General features: G+C 49.8%; 2 protein-coding genes across 11 annotated transcripts in view; both read left to right on the forward strand.

Moving 5' to 3' along the window:
* The window catches only part of CDC25B (cell division cycle 25B), a 32,896-nt gene extending 22,045 nt beyond the window's left edge, over positions 1-10,851 (forward strand). The window contains exons 14-15 of one of the 2 annotated variants that reach the window (XM_058193780.1): positions 9,291-9,419; positions 10,396-10,851. In XM_058193780.1, the coding sequence (XP_058049763.1) occupies positions 9,291-9,419; positions 10,396-10,825 (559 nt within the window). In that variant the 3' untranslated portion in view covers positions 10,826-10,851. Of the gene's footprint in view, positions 1-1,363; positions 1,476-3,727; positions 7,639-9,290; positions 9,420-10,395 lie in introns of those variants that run through there. The other variant, XM_058193781.1, reaches the window with a different exon arrangement.
* Positions 10,852-10,857: 6 nt separating this feature from the next.
* The window catches only part of LOC131203485 (C-type lectin domain family 4 member F-like), a 33,429-nt gene continuing 25,973 nt past the window's right edge, over positions 10,858-18,313 (forward strand). For all 9 annotated transcript variants that reach the window (XR_009156404.1, XR_009156405.1, XR_009156406.1 and 6 more), the window contains exons 1-3: positions 10,858-11,243; positions 12,721-12,884; positions 17,526-17,690. Coding sequence is in view for 6 of the 9 variants with exons in the window: in XM_058193782.1 (XP_058049765.1) it covers positions 11,080-11,243; positions 12,721-12,884; positions 17,526-17,690 (493 nt within the window). In the remaining 3 variants the exon portion in view is untranslated. The remainder of the gene's footprint in view (positions 11,244-12,720; positions 12,885-17,525; positions 17,691-18,313) is intronic.

Below are 18,313 nucleotides of genomic sequence, written 5' to 3' on the forward strand. Positions count from 1 at the left end.
TAAATAGTCTGACAGTGTTGAGGGAATTATTCGTTTAGCAGAGTGATGGCCTTCGGAAAAACCTGTTCTTGTGTCTAGTTGTTCTGGTGTGCAGTGCTCTATAGCGTCGTTTTGAGGGTAGGAGTTGAAACAGTTTATGTCCAGGATGCGAGGGATCTGTAAATATTTTCACGGCCCTATTGTTTTTGCTATCCGGTTTTCCATTGTTCTTTCCATTCTTGCTCGTAAAGAATTCTCAATAACAAAGTTCCAGGTTTTTTTCCCCATGTTCCTTGTCCATCAGTCCTAAAAAGAAACCTCCTGTTTTCAGTGTTATATTCATTTGAAGACTCTTCTGCATTAAAATATGAATCTGACCACCCCAACAAGGGTCATTTCTGCTCTCTGCATTGGTATATCGGCTTCTGTTTTTTAACCTGCATTTTCCTCCCGTGGCAGCTTTAAATGGGGGAATCTGAAAAGCCAGAAGAAGGCAGAGCTTGGCCTTAGGTAGTCCTCGATTTATGACCACAATGGAGCCCCAAATGTCTGTGGTTAAGCAAGACAGATGTTCAGTGAATTTTACTCCACCTTACGACCTTTCCTGCCATGGTTGTTAAGTGAATCATTGCAGGTGTGAAGTTAGTCACACGGTTGTTAAGTGAATCTGGCTTCCCCGTTAACTTTGCTTGTCAGGAGGTCACAAAAGGGGATCACGTGACCCCTGCGACAGTGTGACGGTCATAAATATGAGTCTGCTGCCAAGCGTCTGAATTTTGATCAAGTGACCGCGAGGATAGCCGCAAAATGGCCCTAAGTAGCTTTTTCAGTGCTGTTGTTAAACTTTGTACAGTCACTAAACAAACTTGTTGTAAGTCGAGGACTACCTGTACAGGTAGTCCTCGACTCTGCACTGCAATTGAGCCCAAAGCGCCTGTTGTTAAGCGAGACGGTGGATTTTGCTCCGTTCGACCTTTCTTGCTGCCGTTGTTAAATGAATCACCGTTTGTTCTTAAATTAGTGACGCGTCGTTATGAATCTGGCTCCTGACTTTGCTCGTCAGAAGGCGGCAAAGGGGGATCGCGTGACCCCGGGACACTGCGACCGTCATAAATACGAGTCAGCTGAATTTTGATCACGTGACCACAGGAATGCCACAAAGGTCGTAAGTCTGAACGGCAGTCATAAGTCCCTTTTTTCAGTGCTGTCGTAACTTTGAAAGGTCACTAAGTGAACTGTTGTAAGTCAAAGACTGCCCCCATTCTGCCAACTTCCCCCGGCTGCTGCAGGGAAACAGAGGACAAGGCTGGGTGTGTGTGTGAGATGTGATGTGATGGGGTTGTGTTGTGTTGTGTTGTGTGCATTTTGTGGCTATCCCCCATAGGTGCCGTTTTGTTCGGGAGAAAGACCGCGGTCGCAATGTGTATCCCTCTCTCCACTACCCGGAACTCTACGTTCTGAAAGGGGGTTATAAGGAATTTTTCCCCCAATATCAGGTGAGCTGTTTTTTGTTTTTTTTAAAAAAAAATGCATTGAAATGATCATAACATAAAATACAAATTAAAATGAGAAGGGAAAAGAAATGGGAAAGGATAAGAGAAAAGAGAAAGGAAAAAGGGCGGAAAAACATTGACTTCCATCTTTTTTTTCAGGGCCGTAAAATACAAAGTAAAATCGCATTTTTACTTTTTACATACTTAGTAGTAGCCATTTCTATAGCAAACTGCTAAACGAGTCAACATTTCATGTTTTTGCGTCTTGAGCACAAAGTCAAAAGTGGTTGCCAAGCAAAACCAAACAAAACTGGATATATTGATTGTTTATTGCTCATTGCCCTTTACTTAAAACAGTTACTTTTCCCATCTTTAGAATAGAATAGAATTTATTGGCCAAGTGTGATTGGACACACAAGGAATTTGTCTTTGGTGCATATGCTCTCAGTGTACATAAAAGAAAAGATACCTTCATCAAGGTACAACATTTACAACACAATTGATGATCAATATATCAATGTAAATCATAAGGATTGCCAGCAACAAGTTATAGTCATACAGTCATAAATGGAAAGAGATTGTTGATGGGAACTATGAGAAGATTAATAGTAGTGCAGATTTAGTAAATAGTCTGACAGTGTTGAGGGAATTATTCGTTTAGCAGAGTGATGGCCTTCGGGAAAAAACTGTTCTTGTGTCTAGTTGTTCTGGTGTGCAGTGCTCTATAGCGTCGTTTTGAGGGTAGGAGTTGAAACAGTTTATGTCCAGGATGCGAGGGATCTGTAAATATTTTCACGGCCCTATTGTTTTTGCTATCCGGTTTTCCATTGTTCTTTCCATTCTTGCTCGTAAAGAATTCTCAATAACAAAGTTCCAGGTTTTTTTCCCCATGTTCCTTGTCCATCAGTCCTAAAAAGAAACCTCCTGTTTTCAGTGTTATATTCATTTGAAGACTCTTCTGCATTAAAATATGAATCTGACCACCCCAACAAGGGTCATTTCTGCTCTCTGCATTGGTATATCGGCTTCTGTTTTTTAACCTGCATTTTCCTCCCGTGGCAGCTTTAAATGGGGGAATCTGAAAAGCCAGAAGAAGGCAGAGCTTGGCCTTAGGTAGTCCTCGATTTATGACCACAATGGAGCCCCAAATGTCTGTGGTTAAGCAAGACAGATGTTCAGTGAATTTTACTCCACCTTACGACCTTTCCTGCCATGGTTGTTAAGTGAATCATTGCAGGTGTGAAGTTAGTCACACGGTTGTTAAGTGAATCTGGCTTCCCCGTTAACTTTGCTTGTCAGGAGGTCACAAAAGGGGATCACGTGACCCCTGCGACAGTGTGACGGTCATAAATATGAGTCTGCTGCCAAGCGTCTGAATTTTGAACACGTGACATTAGGGGTGCTGTGACGGTCGTAAGTATGAAAAACGGTCATAAATCACGTTTTTCAGTGCTGTTGTGACTTCAAACGGTCATTAAATGAACTGTTGCAAGTCAAGGACTATCATTTCACCCCGAAAATAAGACCCAACTGGAAAATTAGCCCTAGCATGAGTGTTCAAGATGCTTGTAATATAAGCCCTACCCGAAAAATAAGCCCCAGCTAAGATCGTCAGCCAGACGGATGTATTTAGTACCGTATTTCCCTGGAAATAAGACCTAACTGGAAAATAAGCCCTAATGTGTCTTTTGGAGCAAAAATTAATAAGATCTTGTCTTATTCTCGGGGAAATATTGTACCTGTATTTCCTCTCTGGCTTTCTTAAGAAGATTGACTGTAGGGCTGACATTTTCAATCAGTTTATAACTAGTTTGATCCTTGACTTGGCCTTGTGTCCTTTGAGGTCAGTAAAATGAGGACCCAGATTGTTGGGGCAATAGACTGACTCTGTAAATGCTTAGTGGGCTGTGGAGCACTGTAAGTCTTAAGTGCTATTGCAGATTAGATTAGACTAGATTAGATTAAATAGATAGGTTAGTTAATTAGGTAGGGAGGTAGGGACAGACAGACATAGAGCCATGGTGGCCCAGTGGTTAGAATGCAGCATTGCAGGCTAACTATGCCCACTGCCTGCAGTTCGATCGTGACCAGCTCAAGGTTGACTCGGCCTTCCGAGGTCGGTAAAATGAGGACCCAGATTGTTGGGGACAATTGTAAACTGCTTAGAGGGGGCTGTAGAGCACCGTGAAGTCTTAAGGGCTATGGCTGTTTTCAGGAGGGGGCTGATATTTTGGTCTGCTTCTCCTCCTCCCCAGAGTCACTGCGACCCACAAAACTACCGTCCGATGCACCACAAGGATTTCAAGGAGGACCTGCGCACTTTTCGTCTGAAAAGCCGCACCTGGGCCGGAGAGAAGAGCAAACGAGAACTCTACAATCGTCTGCAGAACTGCTGAAGGGTGGAAGAAGCATGGGGTGGGGTAGGGGAATATTTTTCATTGGGGGGGGGGTTGCAGGAAGTTTGGATGGGGCATCTTCATCGTGTATCCAGGGCAGAGCATGTCCTGGCCTGCACCTACCCAGGACAGACGTCTGCAAGGCTAAAGAAGTATGAATTCTCTCCCCACATTGAACCGTTCTCTTCTGGCAAGCGCCGTTTTTTTTGCAACCGGTCGAGGAACAGGATGTCAATTCCTTATCTTACAACGGCGTCATTCCGCTCCATCCAGCACGCCGGAAGCCAGCAAAGTTTTGCGAATAACGCTCTGCGGGTATCAGTCCCGGGAAAGTTGAGCAGGAATTTTTCTTGAATCGGAGCGTCCATCTGCGCCTCCCTCCGATAAGCTTCGGGTGCCTTTTAGAAAGAACGAAGGACGCAGCTGCGTGCAAAGGTCTTTCCTCGCGACACAAAGTGTGTCGTGGACCCCGGCTGTGAGTAGACGTGAAAGTGCCCCCATTGGGTTTTTGCTCCCTTTTCCTTGAGGGTGAGCGAAGGAAGAACGAAGGCGGGAGGCGGCTTGCAATCTTTCCCACGTGTCTCGGGAGTTGTGTGTGTATGGATGGTTGTGTAACCTTTGTGCCAGTAGAGATTCCTTAAAACGAAAGGAGATTCCTGAGTATTTCACTGAGTGCTTACTTAGCATCAGAGCGGGAGTCTCCATTGGGGCAGATCAGTGGGGAGAAACTCTGCGTTAGCTTGCATGCAGACGGGGGAGGCCATGGGATCTTGGCAGGCCTCAGGGTGGGAGGGGGGAAAGAACTGAGAGACCCCCCCCCCCAACCACGGCAAAACAGTAGTGCAGACCAGTTTTAAAGAATTAAGAGGACCCAAGTCTGTCGGCTACCTTGGTTTCTACAATTTGCTGGAACTGAGCCAATTTGGAAAGAGCTCCCTTAAGGACGCATTTTTAATATTGGTAATTTTTATTTTGGCCTCCGAGGCAGGGCTGGGAGGAAAAGCCTTGATCCTGGAAACTCTCCATTGTTTTAAAGTTGTCCATTTTAAGTTGAAAGCAAGCTTTCCTCCACGCTCGGCGTCCTCGTTGGAAGCAAGAACCAGCCTTGATTTCAAACGTTCAGATCCCCTTTGCGTCAACCTGTCGTACTCAAAAGGCTGAAAATATGCCAAAATATGGAAGAAACTTTGCCTTTTCCTCTCTTGCTCAATCTCCCCGTCCGCCCAGTTTACCACTTGGTTTTTTTTTGCCAGACTCTTACCTGGGATTGTTCAGCTTTGTTCCAGATTTAGGGTGAGGAGTGGGCTTCCTTGAAAACAGACCCTCCCCTTCCCCCCCCACCCCCCCGAAGCAGCAAAGTTGGTGTACAAGTTGGTTTCAGAGAGAAACTTCTTCAGATCGGAAGAGAGGGGCTCAATTCATCCTTTTGCGGGGTGTGTGGGGGAGTTTGGTTGGGACAGGGGACATTTTTCTATACCTCTTTTTGACCATGAAAAAATGCTTGCGTGGTTTTTCCTGGGTTGCTAACAGACAGTTCCGTGGCACGGCTAATGCTGCGTGGCTTCCCTTGGAAAAATTGTGCGGGGAAGAAGAAGCCCCCATCTAGTGGAGAAGAGTCGGAAGAAGCGAGAATCTCTGCTCGGCTCCATGTCGAGTCCAAGTTGCTTTTAAGGAAAACGGCAAGGCAACTAGCCAAGTTGGCTTAAAAGTTTGCCGCCTGTGGCATCAAAGCACCCTCCCATTTGCTAAAGAGGACATCCCAGCGGAACTGACCTTTCACCGCCAGCCGACTGTTTTTTTGCTGTTGCAACGCTCGAACAAATAATGAATCAAACTTCTCAAAAGAAACAAACCATGATTCTGAGAAAGTCTGGTGGACACAAAGCTGGCTTCTTCCTCCCCCTCCCCCCGCCAGTTGCACGCTTCCAGACGGGAGCCACCGCACTTAAAAAACAAAACCAAACTTGAATTTGTACAGAAAGGACTCGATTCCTGCAAATGATCGAATTCTTTAAAGCTTTTTCGGGGATATTCCAGTTTAATGAAGCTGAGCGGTTGGTTTTGTTTCTTGTAACCTGTGGTCTGTCTGCAGGTGTGTGGATAGTGGGGAGGTCAGTTTGGATGGGTATTTGAGGTAAGGGCGGGGAGGGCAGGGAGAGAAATTGGGCATTTTATTTTGATAGGCGTTGAAATGCAAGTTATGGTGAATTTTGGTGCATCCGTCTTCATCTTGGAGTCTTTAAATCGTTTTTTTTTTCTCAAGCTGGGCCACTTTTAAGATGGGTGGATTTCCAACTCCCAGAATTCCCCAGCCAGTGTTGCTGGCTGGGGAATTGTGGAAATCCACCCATCTCCAGTTTGAGAGTCGCCGTTTTAACTGGAGGCGGAATTTCAGAACAGTTAAATCCTCAAAGCCTTTTTCAACGTGCAGCATTTCGTGTTAAAAAAATAAATAAATCTCGAGGCAAGTTCAAACTCGGTGCTCCCATTAACGTGCAGTGAAGAATATAAGTTGTTGGGTTTTTTTTCTTTTAAGGAAGAGTCATTCTTAATGTTGACCGACAAAAAGGAAACCACTATTTTAGTACCAGGCTGGTGATGATCAGTTGTAGTTTCTTGGTGGCTGTTCCTTTTCCAGTGTTGAGTTTAATTTATGGTAAGCTTGAAATCATGGCGGAAGGGAAGGGATGGAAAGAGAGAGAGAGAGAGAAGGCAAATTATTTTATCTCACAGGTGAAAGTCATTTGCAATGAAGGACAGGTGAGGAATTCTCCCAGATTGTGGGGTTGGGGGAGGGCAGAGAAAATGGCTGGAAACATCAGTCTTTGGAATGGGAAGTGGGGGTGTCCATGAAGAGTAGCCAAGGAATTTGGGCTAGGGGGATAATTCTGGATTGGGTGAGCCCAAATTCCTAAATATTTGCCTTGCACTGAGAAATCCCCCCTTTGCAATTCAGGCTTTCCAGATGTGCTGCAGAGACCTTCCAGAGCCTGGCTGGCTCGCACATCTGGAAAGCCTCGGCTGGGCCCAGATGGCTGCAGACCCTTCCAGATTCCTTTGCAGAGTCAAAATTCTGGGGCTTCACAGGACGGTCGCTGCTTGCAATCCGTGGAAGGGGCTGAAGCGCTTTTTGAATCCTTGCAAGGAAGGCCTGTTGGGGGCTCTCTGATGCACCCCAACATGGGAAGCCGTTCCTGGTTTTCCCTTTGGCGGGGTTGCCAACCAAGCCTGCCAGGGTGGCTGTTTGGAAGGGAGGTGGGGGGGGGAAGGTCTCTGGGCACATGTCTGCGTGTCATGTTCCATGGATTAGGCCTCTTCTTCTTCTTTGCCCTGGAGAGCTTCTACCTTGGTTGCTTGGTGGGAGAAAGCAGTTGGCATGATGGGGAAAATGAGCAATCTTAAGTTGAGGGTTGCCAGCCCCTCCACCCAGCATCCTCCACACACTCACCCCCACCACCCCTCCAGGGACATGGTGGCAATCCTCCTCCCCCTCGCACATCTGAACGGTGGCTGAATTATTTCAGCACACCAGTCTCTGAAATCGGATCAGATCTGTAGAAAACGGGCCAGATATTTAACCCATATTTGTGGGGGAGGGGGTGTTTTGAGTGATTGAACTGCTGGTTGTTGCTGGGACTTGCTAAATGTACTTCCCCCCACCCACCCACCCACCCCATGTGAATTTCCTTGTAAAAATGCCTCCTTGCTGAGTTGCCCGATGGGTGAGATGTAATCGGAGAGTTGAATAAATTGCTAGGTTGTGGAACAGATTGGGGACTGTGGCCTCGTTTCCTTTGCAAGGGGGAGTGAAAAAAACAAAAACTGGGGTAGCCACGTTCCACCGTTAGCTGCCACCCCGCCTTCCGATGGACTTGGAAGGGACCTTGGAGGTCTTCTAGTCCAACCCCCTGCTCAACCAGGAAACCCCAATCCCTTCTGGACAAGTGGCTGCCCAGTCTCTTCTTAAAACTCTCCAGCGATGGAGCACCCACAACTCCTGGTGGCAAGCTGTTCCGCTGGTTAATTGCTTCCATTGTTAGGAAACTGGTTCGTATTTATGATGGTCGCAGTTGTCCTGAGGTCACCAGGGGTGAAATGTACTTACCTTCGCTACCGGTTTGGAAAGGTGAGCATACACACCTCTTCTGCACATGGGCAGAGGGTCAAAAACGGGACGTAATGACGTCACGGCAGGTGGGCAGAGTTTCCAGCCACCGGCCCGACTGGTTCGTGTGAGCCGGATAGATCCGGTTGGATTTCACCGCTGCCTGATCCCCTTTTGTGACCTTCTGACAAGCAAAGCCAATGGGGTTCACTTAACAACCGGAGGGACTAACTAAACTATAGGGATTCACGTAACAGCACTTAATTTAACTGGTGATTCACTTAACAACTGCAGCCAGAAAGGTCGTAAAATGGGCAAAACTCACTCAAATGCCTCACTTTCAGACCAGAAAGGAAGAGAAGAACATAACAAGCTACTTTTTAAATGGAATGAATAAGAACTAGACCAGAAATTTTGGGCTCTGTTGTGGTCGTAAAGCGAGGACTAGCTTGTGGTCGTAAAGCGAGGACTAGCTGACCGCTTCGCCTTTCTCGGCTCCGCGCCACGCCCCCCCCCTCTGCGACGCGGGCCAATCCGCGTCGGCCCGCCTTTGGCACTCCCCAACCAGTCCCTGCCTTCGGTTGTATCCCCCCGCCCACTCGGCTCCCATTCTGGTGATTGGAGGAGATTGCCCGGCCACTTTGTTTGAAATCAGTCCCGCCCTCTCGCCCGGCCGCGCCCCTTTCGCTGAGAAGCCGGCGGGGTTCAACGCATGCGCGAATAAAGACTTTCACCACCACCCCCGCCGCCGCCGCCCTCGAGGGCTTTCCAAGCATGGTCTAGCTCCACTTCCGGTCCAGCGCGCGGCCCGTCGGGAAATGTAGTCTCTCGACTTCCGGGTCTCCGCCTTAAAGCAGGGATCTCCAACCTCGGTCCCTTTAAGACTTGTGGACTTCAACTCCCAGAGTCCCTCAGCCAGCTTTGCTGGCTGAGGACTCTGGGAGCTGAAGTCCACAAGTCTTAAAGGACCGAGGTTGAGATCGCTGGTCTAAAGCGAGGGTCGTTCCAGCCGTTCCGCAGGACGGCTTGCAGATGGGGGGCCAGCAGGGAGGGACCTGCATGGGGGGGAGGGGAGAAGAGGAGGCGTCCCCTGCAGCCCCCCCCTCCCTGAAACTCTGCTGCTGCTTTTGGGGGGCTGCTTCTGCCTCCCCCCCCTTCCAGCTTTGCAGCCCCGACGGTCGCTCTTGGGGGGTGGGGTCGTATAAAGGGCGCCCTAGGCAGACGGTAACCCCCCCACTCCGCTCTTGCCCTGCAGACCCCCCCCCCGGCACGTGCCCCGCCTGCTCCCACCATGGTCCGCGCCTTCTTGATCCACAGGCTGCGCGCCCGCCCCGCGGAGGATGCCGAGCCCTGCCGGCTCCTCTTCTGCAGGGTCTTCGAGGCCGGAGGGGCGGCAGGAGCCCCGGAGAAGGAGAAGGAGAAGGAGCGGCTGCGGACGGTGGCCAGGTGAAGGCGGGCGGGGGTCGTCCTTCCTTTGGGGCGCCCCTCGAGGTCCCCAGGCTGTTGGGCAGAAGGCAGCTGATGCTGCGCCCCATCATCTCCCTGGAGGAAGAGGCTGGGGGTCCCCTCCCTCCCTCATCTTTCCTTCACTATTTTCCCCTCCTCCTTCATTCTGTATTTTTTCTCCCTCCCTCCTTCCTTCATCTTTCCTTCCTTCTCTATTTTTCCCTCCCTCCCTCCTCCTTCATTCTGTATTTTTTCTTCCTCCCTCCTTCATCTTTCCTTCCTTCTCTATTTTCCCCTCCTCCTTCATTCTGTATTTTTTCTCCCTCCCTCCTTCCTTCATCTTTCCTTCCTTCTCTATTTTTCCCTCCCTCCCTCCTCCTTTATTCTGTATTTTTTCTCCCTCCCTCCATTCTTTACTTTCCCTCCTCACTCATCTTTCCTTCACTATTTTCCCCTCCTCCTTCATTCTGTATTTTTTCTCCCTCCCTCCTTCCTTCATCTTTCCTTCCTTCTCTATTTTTCCCTCCCTCCCTCCTCCTTCATTCTGTGTTTTTCCCTTCCTCTCGTTTTTCCTTCCTTCCTCTCTCCATCCTCTCTCCTCCTTCCCTTCCTCTCCCCATCCTTCCTTCTTTCTTCTCCCCTCCCCTCCCTCCCTTTCCCTCCTCTCCCTTTCTCAGGCACCTGGGGGGGGGACATGAAGGCTTCCCAACCGCTGGGAACAGAACCACTTAGTATGAAAACTGTGCAAGGTTTTACTCAAGATTTTGACAAGCCTCGGAGGGCACATCATCTCCAAAGTGGCGGTGGGCGTCTGTCTCCTGTGAGAGATTGCCCCCCCTCCCACCCGCCAAAGAAAGCTTTCACGTCCTTGCCTCCAAACTCTTCTTCTTCCCCCTCCCTTCTGAAATAGCAACTGTAAGAGGGAAGCCCCCTCCCACGTACAGTGGGTGATCTCTGTCTTTCTCTGTGTCCACAGACAGGTGGAAAGGGCGTGCAGGATGCAGCTGAGCCTCTCGGGGAAGCGTGCTTCCGAGCACCTTCACCAGCCGCTGCCCGAGGAAGCTGCTTCTCTTCAGGAGACCCCGTTCGGGGTCTTCCGCCTCCCCGCAGGAGACCCCTTCTCTGAGGACAAAACGGTGCTCTGGTTGGGGGTCCAGTGCTTGGCGTTTGCTCTGGTCTGTGACCCCGATGAAAACCTGATGCTGGCGGAGGGCACCCTGAGACTCCTGGCCAACGCTTTGCGGGAGAACCTCAAGCTTCTGTCCACGGGGAGCGATGTGCTCCTGAAGGCCGACCGGACGGAGGCCGTCCTGGAGAAGTTCCTGCCTCACGGACAGCTGCTCTTCCTGAACGACCAGTTTGTGACGGGGCTGGAGAGAGAGCTGAGCGTCCATCTTGGCAAATGAAAGGCCACCGGAGGAGGAGGAGGAGGAGGGGGTGGGCGGGTGGGCTTCTGGCTTTCCAAGATGGACTCGCCGGTTCTCCGAGCTTCCTCTTCCTTAGTATACTTGAGAAATTGTGGGCGAGGCGTAAAATTTGCCTTACCTGCTTGTAAAATGTCAGGAAGTTTTTCAATCAGGCTGTTTGAGTGAGATCAGCATTTTCACCTGCTGTTTTTCATCAGTTTCCTCCCCCTCACCCCCCCCAAGAATGTAGTAAAATGTTCATTTTGGTCAAGAGTGGTGTTGAGGTCCTGATTCCAGAAGATGGGTCCATCAGAGTCCCTCTCTCTGGAGGAGCAAAATGTGGGTCTCCACAGGTCAAAGCTGCATCATCTGGTCCTAACCCGGTCCGTCCCACCTTAGCATTTGGAGATCAGCCGAGGTGAGTTAAGAGCTGTGATGTGAGCAGTGGGCTGTGTCAGACTAACCTCCAGAATGTCAACAGTAATAGCAAGAGCACTTCGGCTTCTCTACCGCTTCATAGCGCTCTCTAAGCGGTTTACAGAGTCAGCCTCTTGCCCCCAACAATCTTGAGTCCTCATGACCTCGGAAGGATGAGTCAATCTTGAGCCGGTCAGGATCGAACTGGAATGGCAGTGGAATGCAGAGTTAGCCTGCAATACTGCAGTCTCACCATTGGGCCACCATGGCTCTTCTACCAACTGTGGTCAACCAACCCCATCAATCAAAAACGTTCCTGTTGGATGACGGAAGGATGTTGCGGAGATGTGGGTGGGATCTTTCAGAGCACGCATGGATGGTGTGAGCACCTGGGCAGGTTGGAGAAGCTGGGAGGGATGCGTAGTGTGCAGGGTTAAAGGTTCACCTGCCCTTTATGAGTTGAGAACGTTCCTCTCCAAACACACTTCGTAGGATCACCGTGAATCAGTGATATGGTAAAACACAACACACTTTCTAAAGAAATAGGACCTACATTTATTTTATTTTTATTTTATTAAATTTTTATACCGCCCTTCTCCCGAAGGACTCAGGGTGGTGTACAGCCGGAATAAAATACAGAATATATACAATTAAAAGAAATTAAAATAAACTATTACTAAATGGCCGGTAATTTAAAAGATTTAAAAATTTAAAATATTACTAAAACCCCAATTTAAAATCCACTATTTATGCCAGTCCTGCTTGAATGAATAAAAATGTTTTTAGCTCATGACGAAAGGTCCGAAGATCAGGCACTTGACGTAAGCCAGGGGGGAGTTTGTTCCAGAGCGTCGGTGCTGCCACAGAGAAGGCCCTACTCCTGGGGGCCGCCAGCCGACATTGTTTGGGGGACGGCACCCTGAGAAGGCCCTCTCTGTGGGAGCGTACGGGTCGATGGGAGGCATAAGGTAACAGCAGGCGGTCTCGTAAGTACCCGGGTCCTAAGCCATGGAGCGCTTTAAAGGTGGTAACCAGGATCTTGAAGCGCACCCAAAAGACTACAGGAAGCCAGTGCAGACTACGGAGCAGTGGTGTTACATGGGCGCCACGAGCGGCTCCCATTACCATTCGCGCAGCTGCATTCTGGACTAACTGCAGCCTCCGGGTGCACCTCAAGGGCAGCCCCATGTAGAGAGCATTGCAATAATCCAGCTGAGACGTAACCAGAGCGTGAGTGACTGTGCATAAGGCATCCCGGTCAAGGAAGGGACGCAACTGGCGAACCAAGCGAACTTGGTAAAAGGCCCTCCTGGTGACGGCCGCCAGATGTTCATCAAAGGACAGCCGGCCATCCAGGAGGACGCCCAAGTTACGAACCACCTCCTTTGGGGCCACTAACTCGCCCCCAACAGTCATCCGGCATCCACAGCCACTCCGTCTTGGAGGGATTGAGCTTGAGTCTGTTTCTCCCCATCCAGACCCGTACGGCTTCCAGGCACCGGGACATACAGAGTTGGAAGGGACCCTGGATATCTTCAAGTCCAGCCCCTTGCTCAAGCAGGAGACTATATCATTCTGGACAATTGGCTATCCCATCTCTCCTTGAAGACCTTCAGTGATGGAGCATCCACAATTTCTGGAGGCAAGTTGTTCCATTGCTTAGTTGTTCTCACTGTCAGCAAATTCCTCCTTTGTTGTAGGTTGCTTCTTGCCTTGGTTAGTTTCTACCCGTTGATTCTTGTCCTGCCTTCAGGGGCTTTGGAGAACAGGTGGAGCCCCTCTACTTTGTGGCAGCCCCTCAAGTATTGGAAGACTGCCATCATGTCACCCTTAGTCCTGATACAGAATAACAAAATTGGAAGGCACCTTGGAGGTCAAGCAGGAGGCCCTATACCAGGGGTCTCCAACCTTGGTCCCTTTAAGACTTGTGGACTTCAACTCCCAGAGTTCCTCAGCCAGCTTTGCTGGCTGAGGGACTCTGGGAGTTGAAGTCCACAAATCTTAAAGGGACCAAGGTTGGAGACCCCTGCCCTATACCATTCCAGACAAATGGCTGTTCAATCTGTTCTTTAAAAAACCTCCAGTGTTGGAGCACCTACAACTTCTAGTGGCAAGCTGTTCCACTGGTTAATTGTTCCCACTGTCAGAAAGTTTCTCTTTAGGTCCAGGTTGCTTCTCTCCTTGAGTAGTTTCCATCCATTGCATCTTGTCCTGCCCTCTGGTGCTTTGGAGAAGAGGTTGACCACCCCCCCACTCTTCTCTGCCGCAGCTCCTCCAATAGTAGAAGCATTTGCATTGGCATCCTTCAGTCTCAAAAGACTCTGGTATCGTGCTCTGGAAACAGCATCTCGTGTGGCTAAAAAGGCCAATTTGAGAGTGGCGATCCCGTCCACACGGAGGGCAGGTGCATTCTGTCCCCTGCCCAGCCCACAGATTTCGCTGGTTCCGGGACTGCCTCTTTGCCTCAGCCTGCCGAACAAATGTCTCTTCGAATTGGAGGAGGCCATGCTGCGTCTTTAGCCTCCAAGCTGAACGATCGGCGGTCAAGGTTTCCCAGTTGCTAATGTCCATTCCCAGGGCCTTGAGGTCCCTCTTGCAGATCTCCTTATATCGCAGCTGTGGTCTCCCTCTGAGGCGCTTTCCCTCCACTAATTCTCCATATAAGAGATCTTTCGGAATCCGACCATCAGCCATTCTCATGACATGCCCAAGCCAGCGTAGTAGAGTAGTACTACTACAGTGTTGTGCCTCGCTCGCCCCCCTCTCCGCAGCCAGGCCCCTCTCATCTCCTGCCAGACACTGATAGTGCTGAAGAATGTCCTGGCATGCCTCCAGCCCCCAATCCTGGCACCATGCCCGGACAAACTGAGCAACTAAACCCCTCCCCCACAGCATGTGAGCCTGAGGAATATGAAGCCAGTCACGAGCTGGAATTACCAGCAGCTGGAGGGTGGAGGGATCCACGCTTCCGGAGAATGGAGAGGCGACGTCAGCAGAAGGAAGGGAGGGGCAGGCCTGGATAAGTGCTGAGTCATGGAGCCACACCCCATGGCCTATATAAAGGATCTGCTTTCTGGCATTCTTTGAGTCAGGCAAAGTCTAATTTGGATTGCTGAAGTCACATCCTGGTCTCCTGCCTGCCCTGAGAACTCTGACAGAACTTTGGCAAAGCTGCAGAGGCTTTGCAGCCACGCTTGATACGGACTTCCCCGACCCGGCCGTCAGAGGAGGAGTGGGACACGACATACAATGTAGTACTACAGCCTAGTACTACTGCCCAATAGTAGAAGACAGCTATGAGATCCCCCCTGGTCTTTCTCTTCACTAGATTATCCAGGCCCAGTTCCTGCAACCATTAATCATATGTTTTGGCCTCCAGCTCCCTAATCATCTTTGTTGCTCTTCTCTGCACTCTTTTCTAGAGTCTCAACATCTTTTGTCTGTCTGTCCAACTCTATCTATCTATCTATCTATCTATCTATCTATCTATCTATCTATCTATCTATCTCTATCATCTTGTAACCAAAGTTGCTTGCAAGGCCCTGTCTGTGTCGTCCTCCTCCCATCCCATGATGTCACAATCTCACCTTCCCTTCACCTGCAGGTGTGCTGGGGATTGTGAATGCTTTGCTGAGGGCCCCCAGCAGCCAATCAGCAAGCGGCCTGACTCCCAGGGCTGCTGGATGTCCCCAGTTAAGATTATCAAGAAGACCAAACAGGTGGAAAAAGCAGGGGAGAGCAATGAAAATCTCCAATAAAAACTTGCTCAAGATTCAGCAACGCAGGAGAAGAAGACAGTAAACATAAGTGAACAATAGTGTTGGACTTATAACAGAAATCATAAGTAGCAGGTACAACTTTGGGTGGCATGTTTTTCTTTAAATTATGTCTTACATTAGGATAGAATAGAGCTGGAAGGGACCTTGGAGGTCTTCTAGTCTCCTGCTCAAGCAGGAGAATCTACCCTATTTTCAGACCGGTGGCTGTCCAGTCTCTTCTTAAAAACCTCCCAGTGATGAAGCGCCCACAACTTCTTGTGGTTAATCTTATTCCCAAGGGTTTTTGATGTTGTGTTTTGAAGGACCTCATCCTTAAAAAGCAGCTTTCCAGTCTAAGCCCCAAGAAAGATGAGATATGGTAGCAAACTTTTGACTTCAGTCTGGGTTGCTTCTGGTGTCTCCAGTCTGGGTGTCTTGACCTGATGTCCCACAAGCCGTCTGGATTTGTCTGGTCAAGGTCTGTTGAGATGACCTCGTGGCCTCCACGACCAACGTTCCTGTCTGGCTTTGCCTCGGGGCAGCCAGCAGGACCAGGGAGCTCCTGTCCCACAACCTTCTCATTTCGTTTGAAGACAGAATGGAGACAGAATGACTGGTATCTCCTCTCTGTGCTGCTCTAGGTCTTCTCCATCAGGTTCTGGGGCTGCCCTGTTGGGCCTTGGCCACATCCGATGGGCCACCTCTTCCTGTGTGGTGAGAATGGTTGAAGGCGGGGAGATACTTTCAGTGGTTTTCAGAGCATGGAAAAATGGTTCCCTCCGGGTGTTTAGACTTGATGAGATGTGAAAGCCGATGTCCTTGAATTGTTCTGGAGACATTTCCTACCACCTCCTGAGGAGGAGGGAGACCCATAACAGGGATGTCCATAACAGGGTCAAGAGGGTAGCCCAACACCCTGCCTGAGCAAATCCCCACTTGGTTCTCTGATGTGTACATACAAAGGGCGGACTTTGATTTCATGGTGATTTGTCATCTTAATTTTTTGACTCCAGAGGGCTGATCCTTCCTTCCTTCCTTCCTTCCTTCCTTCCTTCCTTCCTTCCTTCCTTCCTTCCTTCCTTCCTTCCTTCCTTCCTTCCTTCCTTCCTTCCCCTTCCTCTCTCCCTCTTCTTCCTTCCTTCCTTCCTTTCCCTTCCTCTCTCCCTCTTCTTCCTTTCTTCCTTCCTTCCTTCCTTCCTTTCCTCCTTTCCTTCCTTCCTTCCCCTTCCTCTCTCCCTCTTCTTCCTTCCTTCCTTCCTTTCCTCCCTCCCTTCCTCTTTCTTTCTCTTTCTTTCTTTCTTTCTTTCCTTCCTTCCTTCCTTCCTTCCTTCCTTCCTTCCTTCCTTCCTTCCTTCCTTCCTTCCTTCCTTCTCCTTCCTCTCTCCTCTTCTTCTTCCTTCCTTCCCCTTCCTCTCTCCCTCTCCTTCCTTCCTTCCTTTCTTCCCTCCCTCCTTCCCTTCCTTCCTTCCTTCCTTCCTTCCTTCCTTCCTTCCTTCCCCTTCCTCTCTCCCTCTCCTTCCTTCCTTCCTTTCTTCCCTCCCTCCTTCCCTTCCTTCCTTCCTTCCTTCCCCTTCCTCTCTCCCTTTTTCCTTCCTTCCTTCCTTCCTTCCTTCCTTCCTTCCTTCCTTCCTTCCTTCCTTCCTTCCTTCTTCCCTCTGTCCTTCCCTCTCTCCCTCCCTCCCTCCATTTCCTTCCTTTCTTCCTTCCCTCTCTCCCTCTTTTCCTTCCTTCCTCTCTCCCTCTCCTTCCTTCCTTCCTTCCTTTCCTCCTCCCTCCCTCCATTCCTCTTTCTCTTTCTTTCTTTCTTTCTTTCTTTCCTTCCTTCCTTCCTTCCTTCTTTTCCTCCCTCCCTCCCTCTCTCTCTCTTTCTTTCTTTTCCTTCCTCTCTCCCTCTCCTCCCTCCCTCCCTCCTTCCCTCCCTCCCTCCCTCCCTTTCTTCTCTCTCTCTCTCTCTCTTTCTTTCCTCCCTCCCTCCCATAATAACAACGCAGTACATAGGCATATACAAAATTACCAAGAAATATACAAACATTTCCTTGCAGAGAAACTTCCTAACAGTGAGAACAATTAACAGCTTCCCTCCAGAAGTTGTAGGTGCTCCATCACGGGAGGTTTTCAAGAAAAGCCTGGACAGCCACCTGTCCGAAATGGCACAGGGTCTCCTCTTGCTTGAGCAGGGGGCTGGACTAGAAGACCCCCAAGGGGCCCGTAGGAGGATTGGGAGGCTGGGTCCTTGGTCCTTGGTCTCCTCCAGGGGCTGCTTCCTTCTGCCTTGTGCATCAGAGGCTGCCATGGCTGGTGCTGCAGCAGGAGAGAAACGGCCGGGGGGGGGGGGGGGAGCTCAGCCCCTTCCTCTTTCCTGCCCTGCTGCCCCCTGCGTGGGCCAGCATCCTACCTGCCCAGGACGCTGGAAGGCCTGAGGTGAGGGGCAACTGACTGGGTGACGGAGCCCCAGAGGGCGGGTGAGGGATTGTCTCTTGCTCGGTGTGACCCTTTGTGACTGTCTCTTCTCCTTTCCTCCCCAGCCATGGCCCCCAAAAAGCCCCCTCCGCCCCCTCCACCTCCGGCCCAACCAGAAGAAGTCATCGTATTGCCTAAATTTAAAGCGATTCCTCCAGAGGTCAAATGGCGAGTGATTCGACTCTTTGGGATCTTCTGTTTTATCTCCTTTATCGCATCGACGGTTTACTGTAAGTTCCCGTCGGGGAATCCTCGACTTACAGCCGTTTCATTTAGTGACCGTTCAAACTTACATCACTGAAAAAAAGAGACGTGTGAGCATTTTTCACACAACCGTGGCAGCATCCCCGTAGCCATGGGTTCCAAATTCAGACTGCTGGAAACGGGCTCATATTTATATCAGTCGCAGTGTCCCCGGGGGGGGGGGTTGGGGGTCATGCAGTCCCCTTTTTGTGACCTGACAAGCAACGGGGAAGTCAGATTCACTTAACGACCGTGTTAACAAGTGAGGCAGGATAAATTGTAACACGGGGCAAAACTCACTTACCCAATGTCTTGCTTAGCAGCTTGAAACGTTGAGCTCAATTGTTATTGTAAGTTGAGGACTACCTGGTTGAATCAAAAGCCCGCGATCGACGTGGTCCTCCACTTGCAACCCCAATTGAGCCCCAGATCCCCCTTGCTAAGTGAGACATTGGTTAAGTGAATGTCGCCCCACTGAATGACCTTTCTTGCCGCCGTTGTTACCTGAATCCAGCCTCCCCTCTTGACTTTGTTTGGCAGATGGTCACAAAAGTGGATCAGATGTTCAGTGGATCAGACTGAGTTTCATGTTTAATGAATAAAAGAGTTG

Source organism: Ahaetulla prasina, chromosome 8 (assembly GCF_028640845.1).
Source record: "Ahaetulla prasina isolate Xishuangbanna chromosome 8, ASM2864084v1, whole genome shotgun sequence".
Lineage (NCBI taxonomy): Eukaryota > Metazoa > Chordata > Lepidosauria > Squamata > Colubridae > Ahaetulla > Ahaetulla prasina.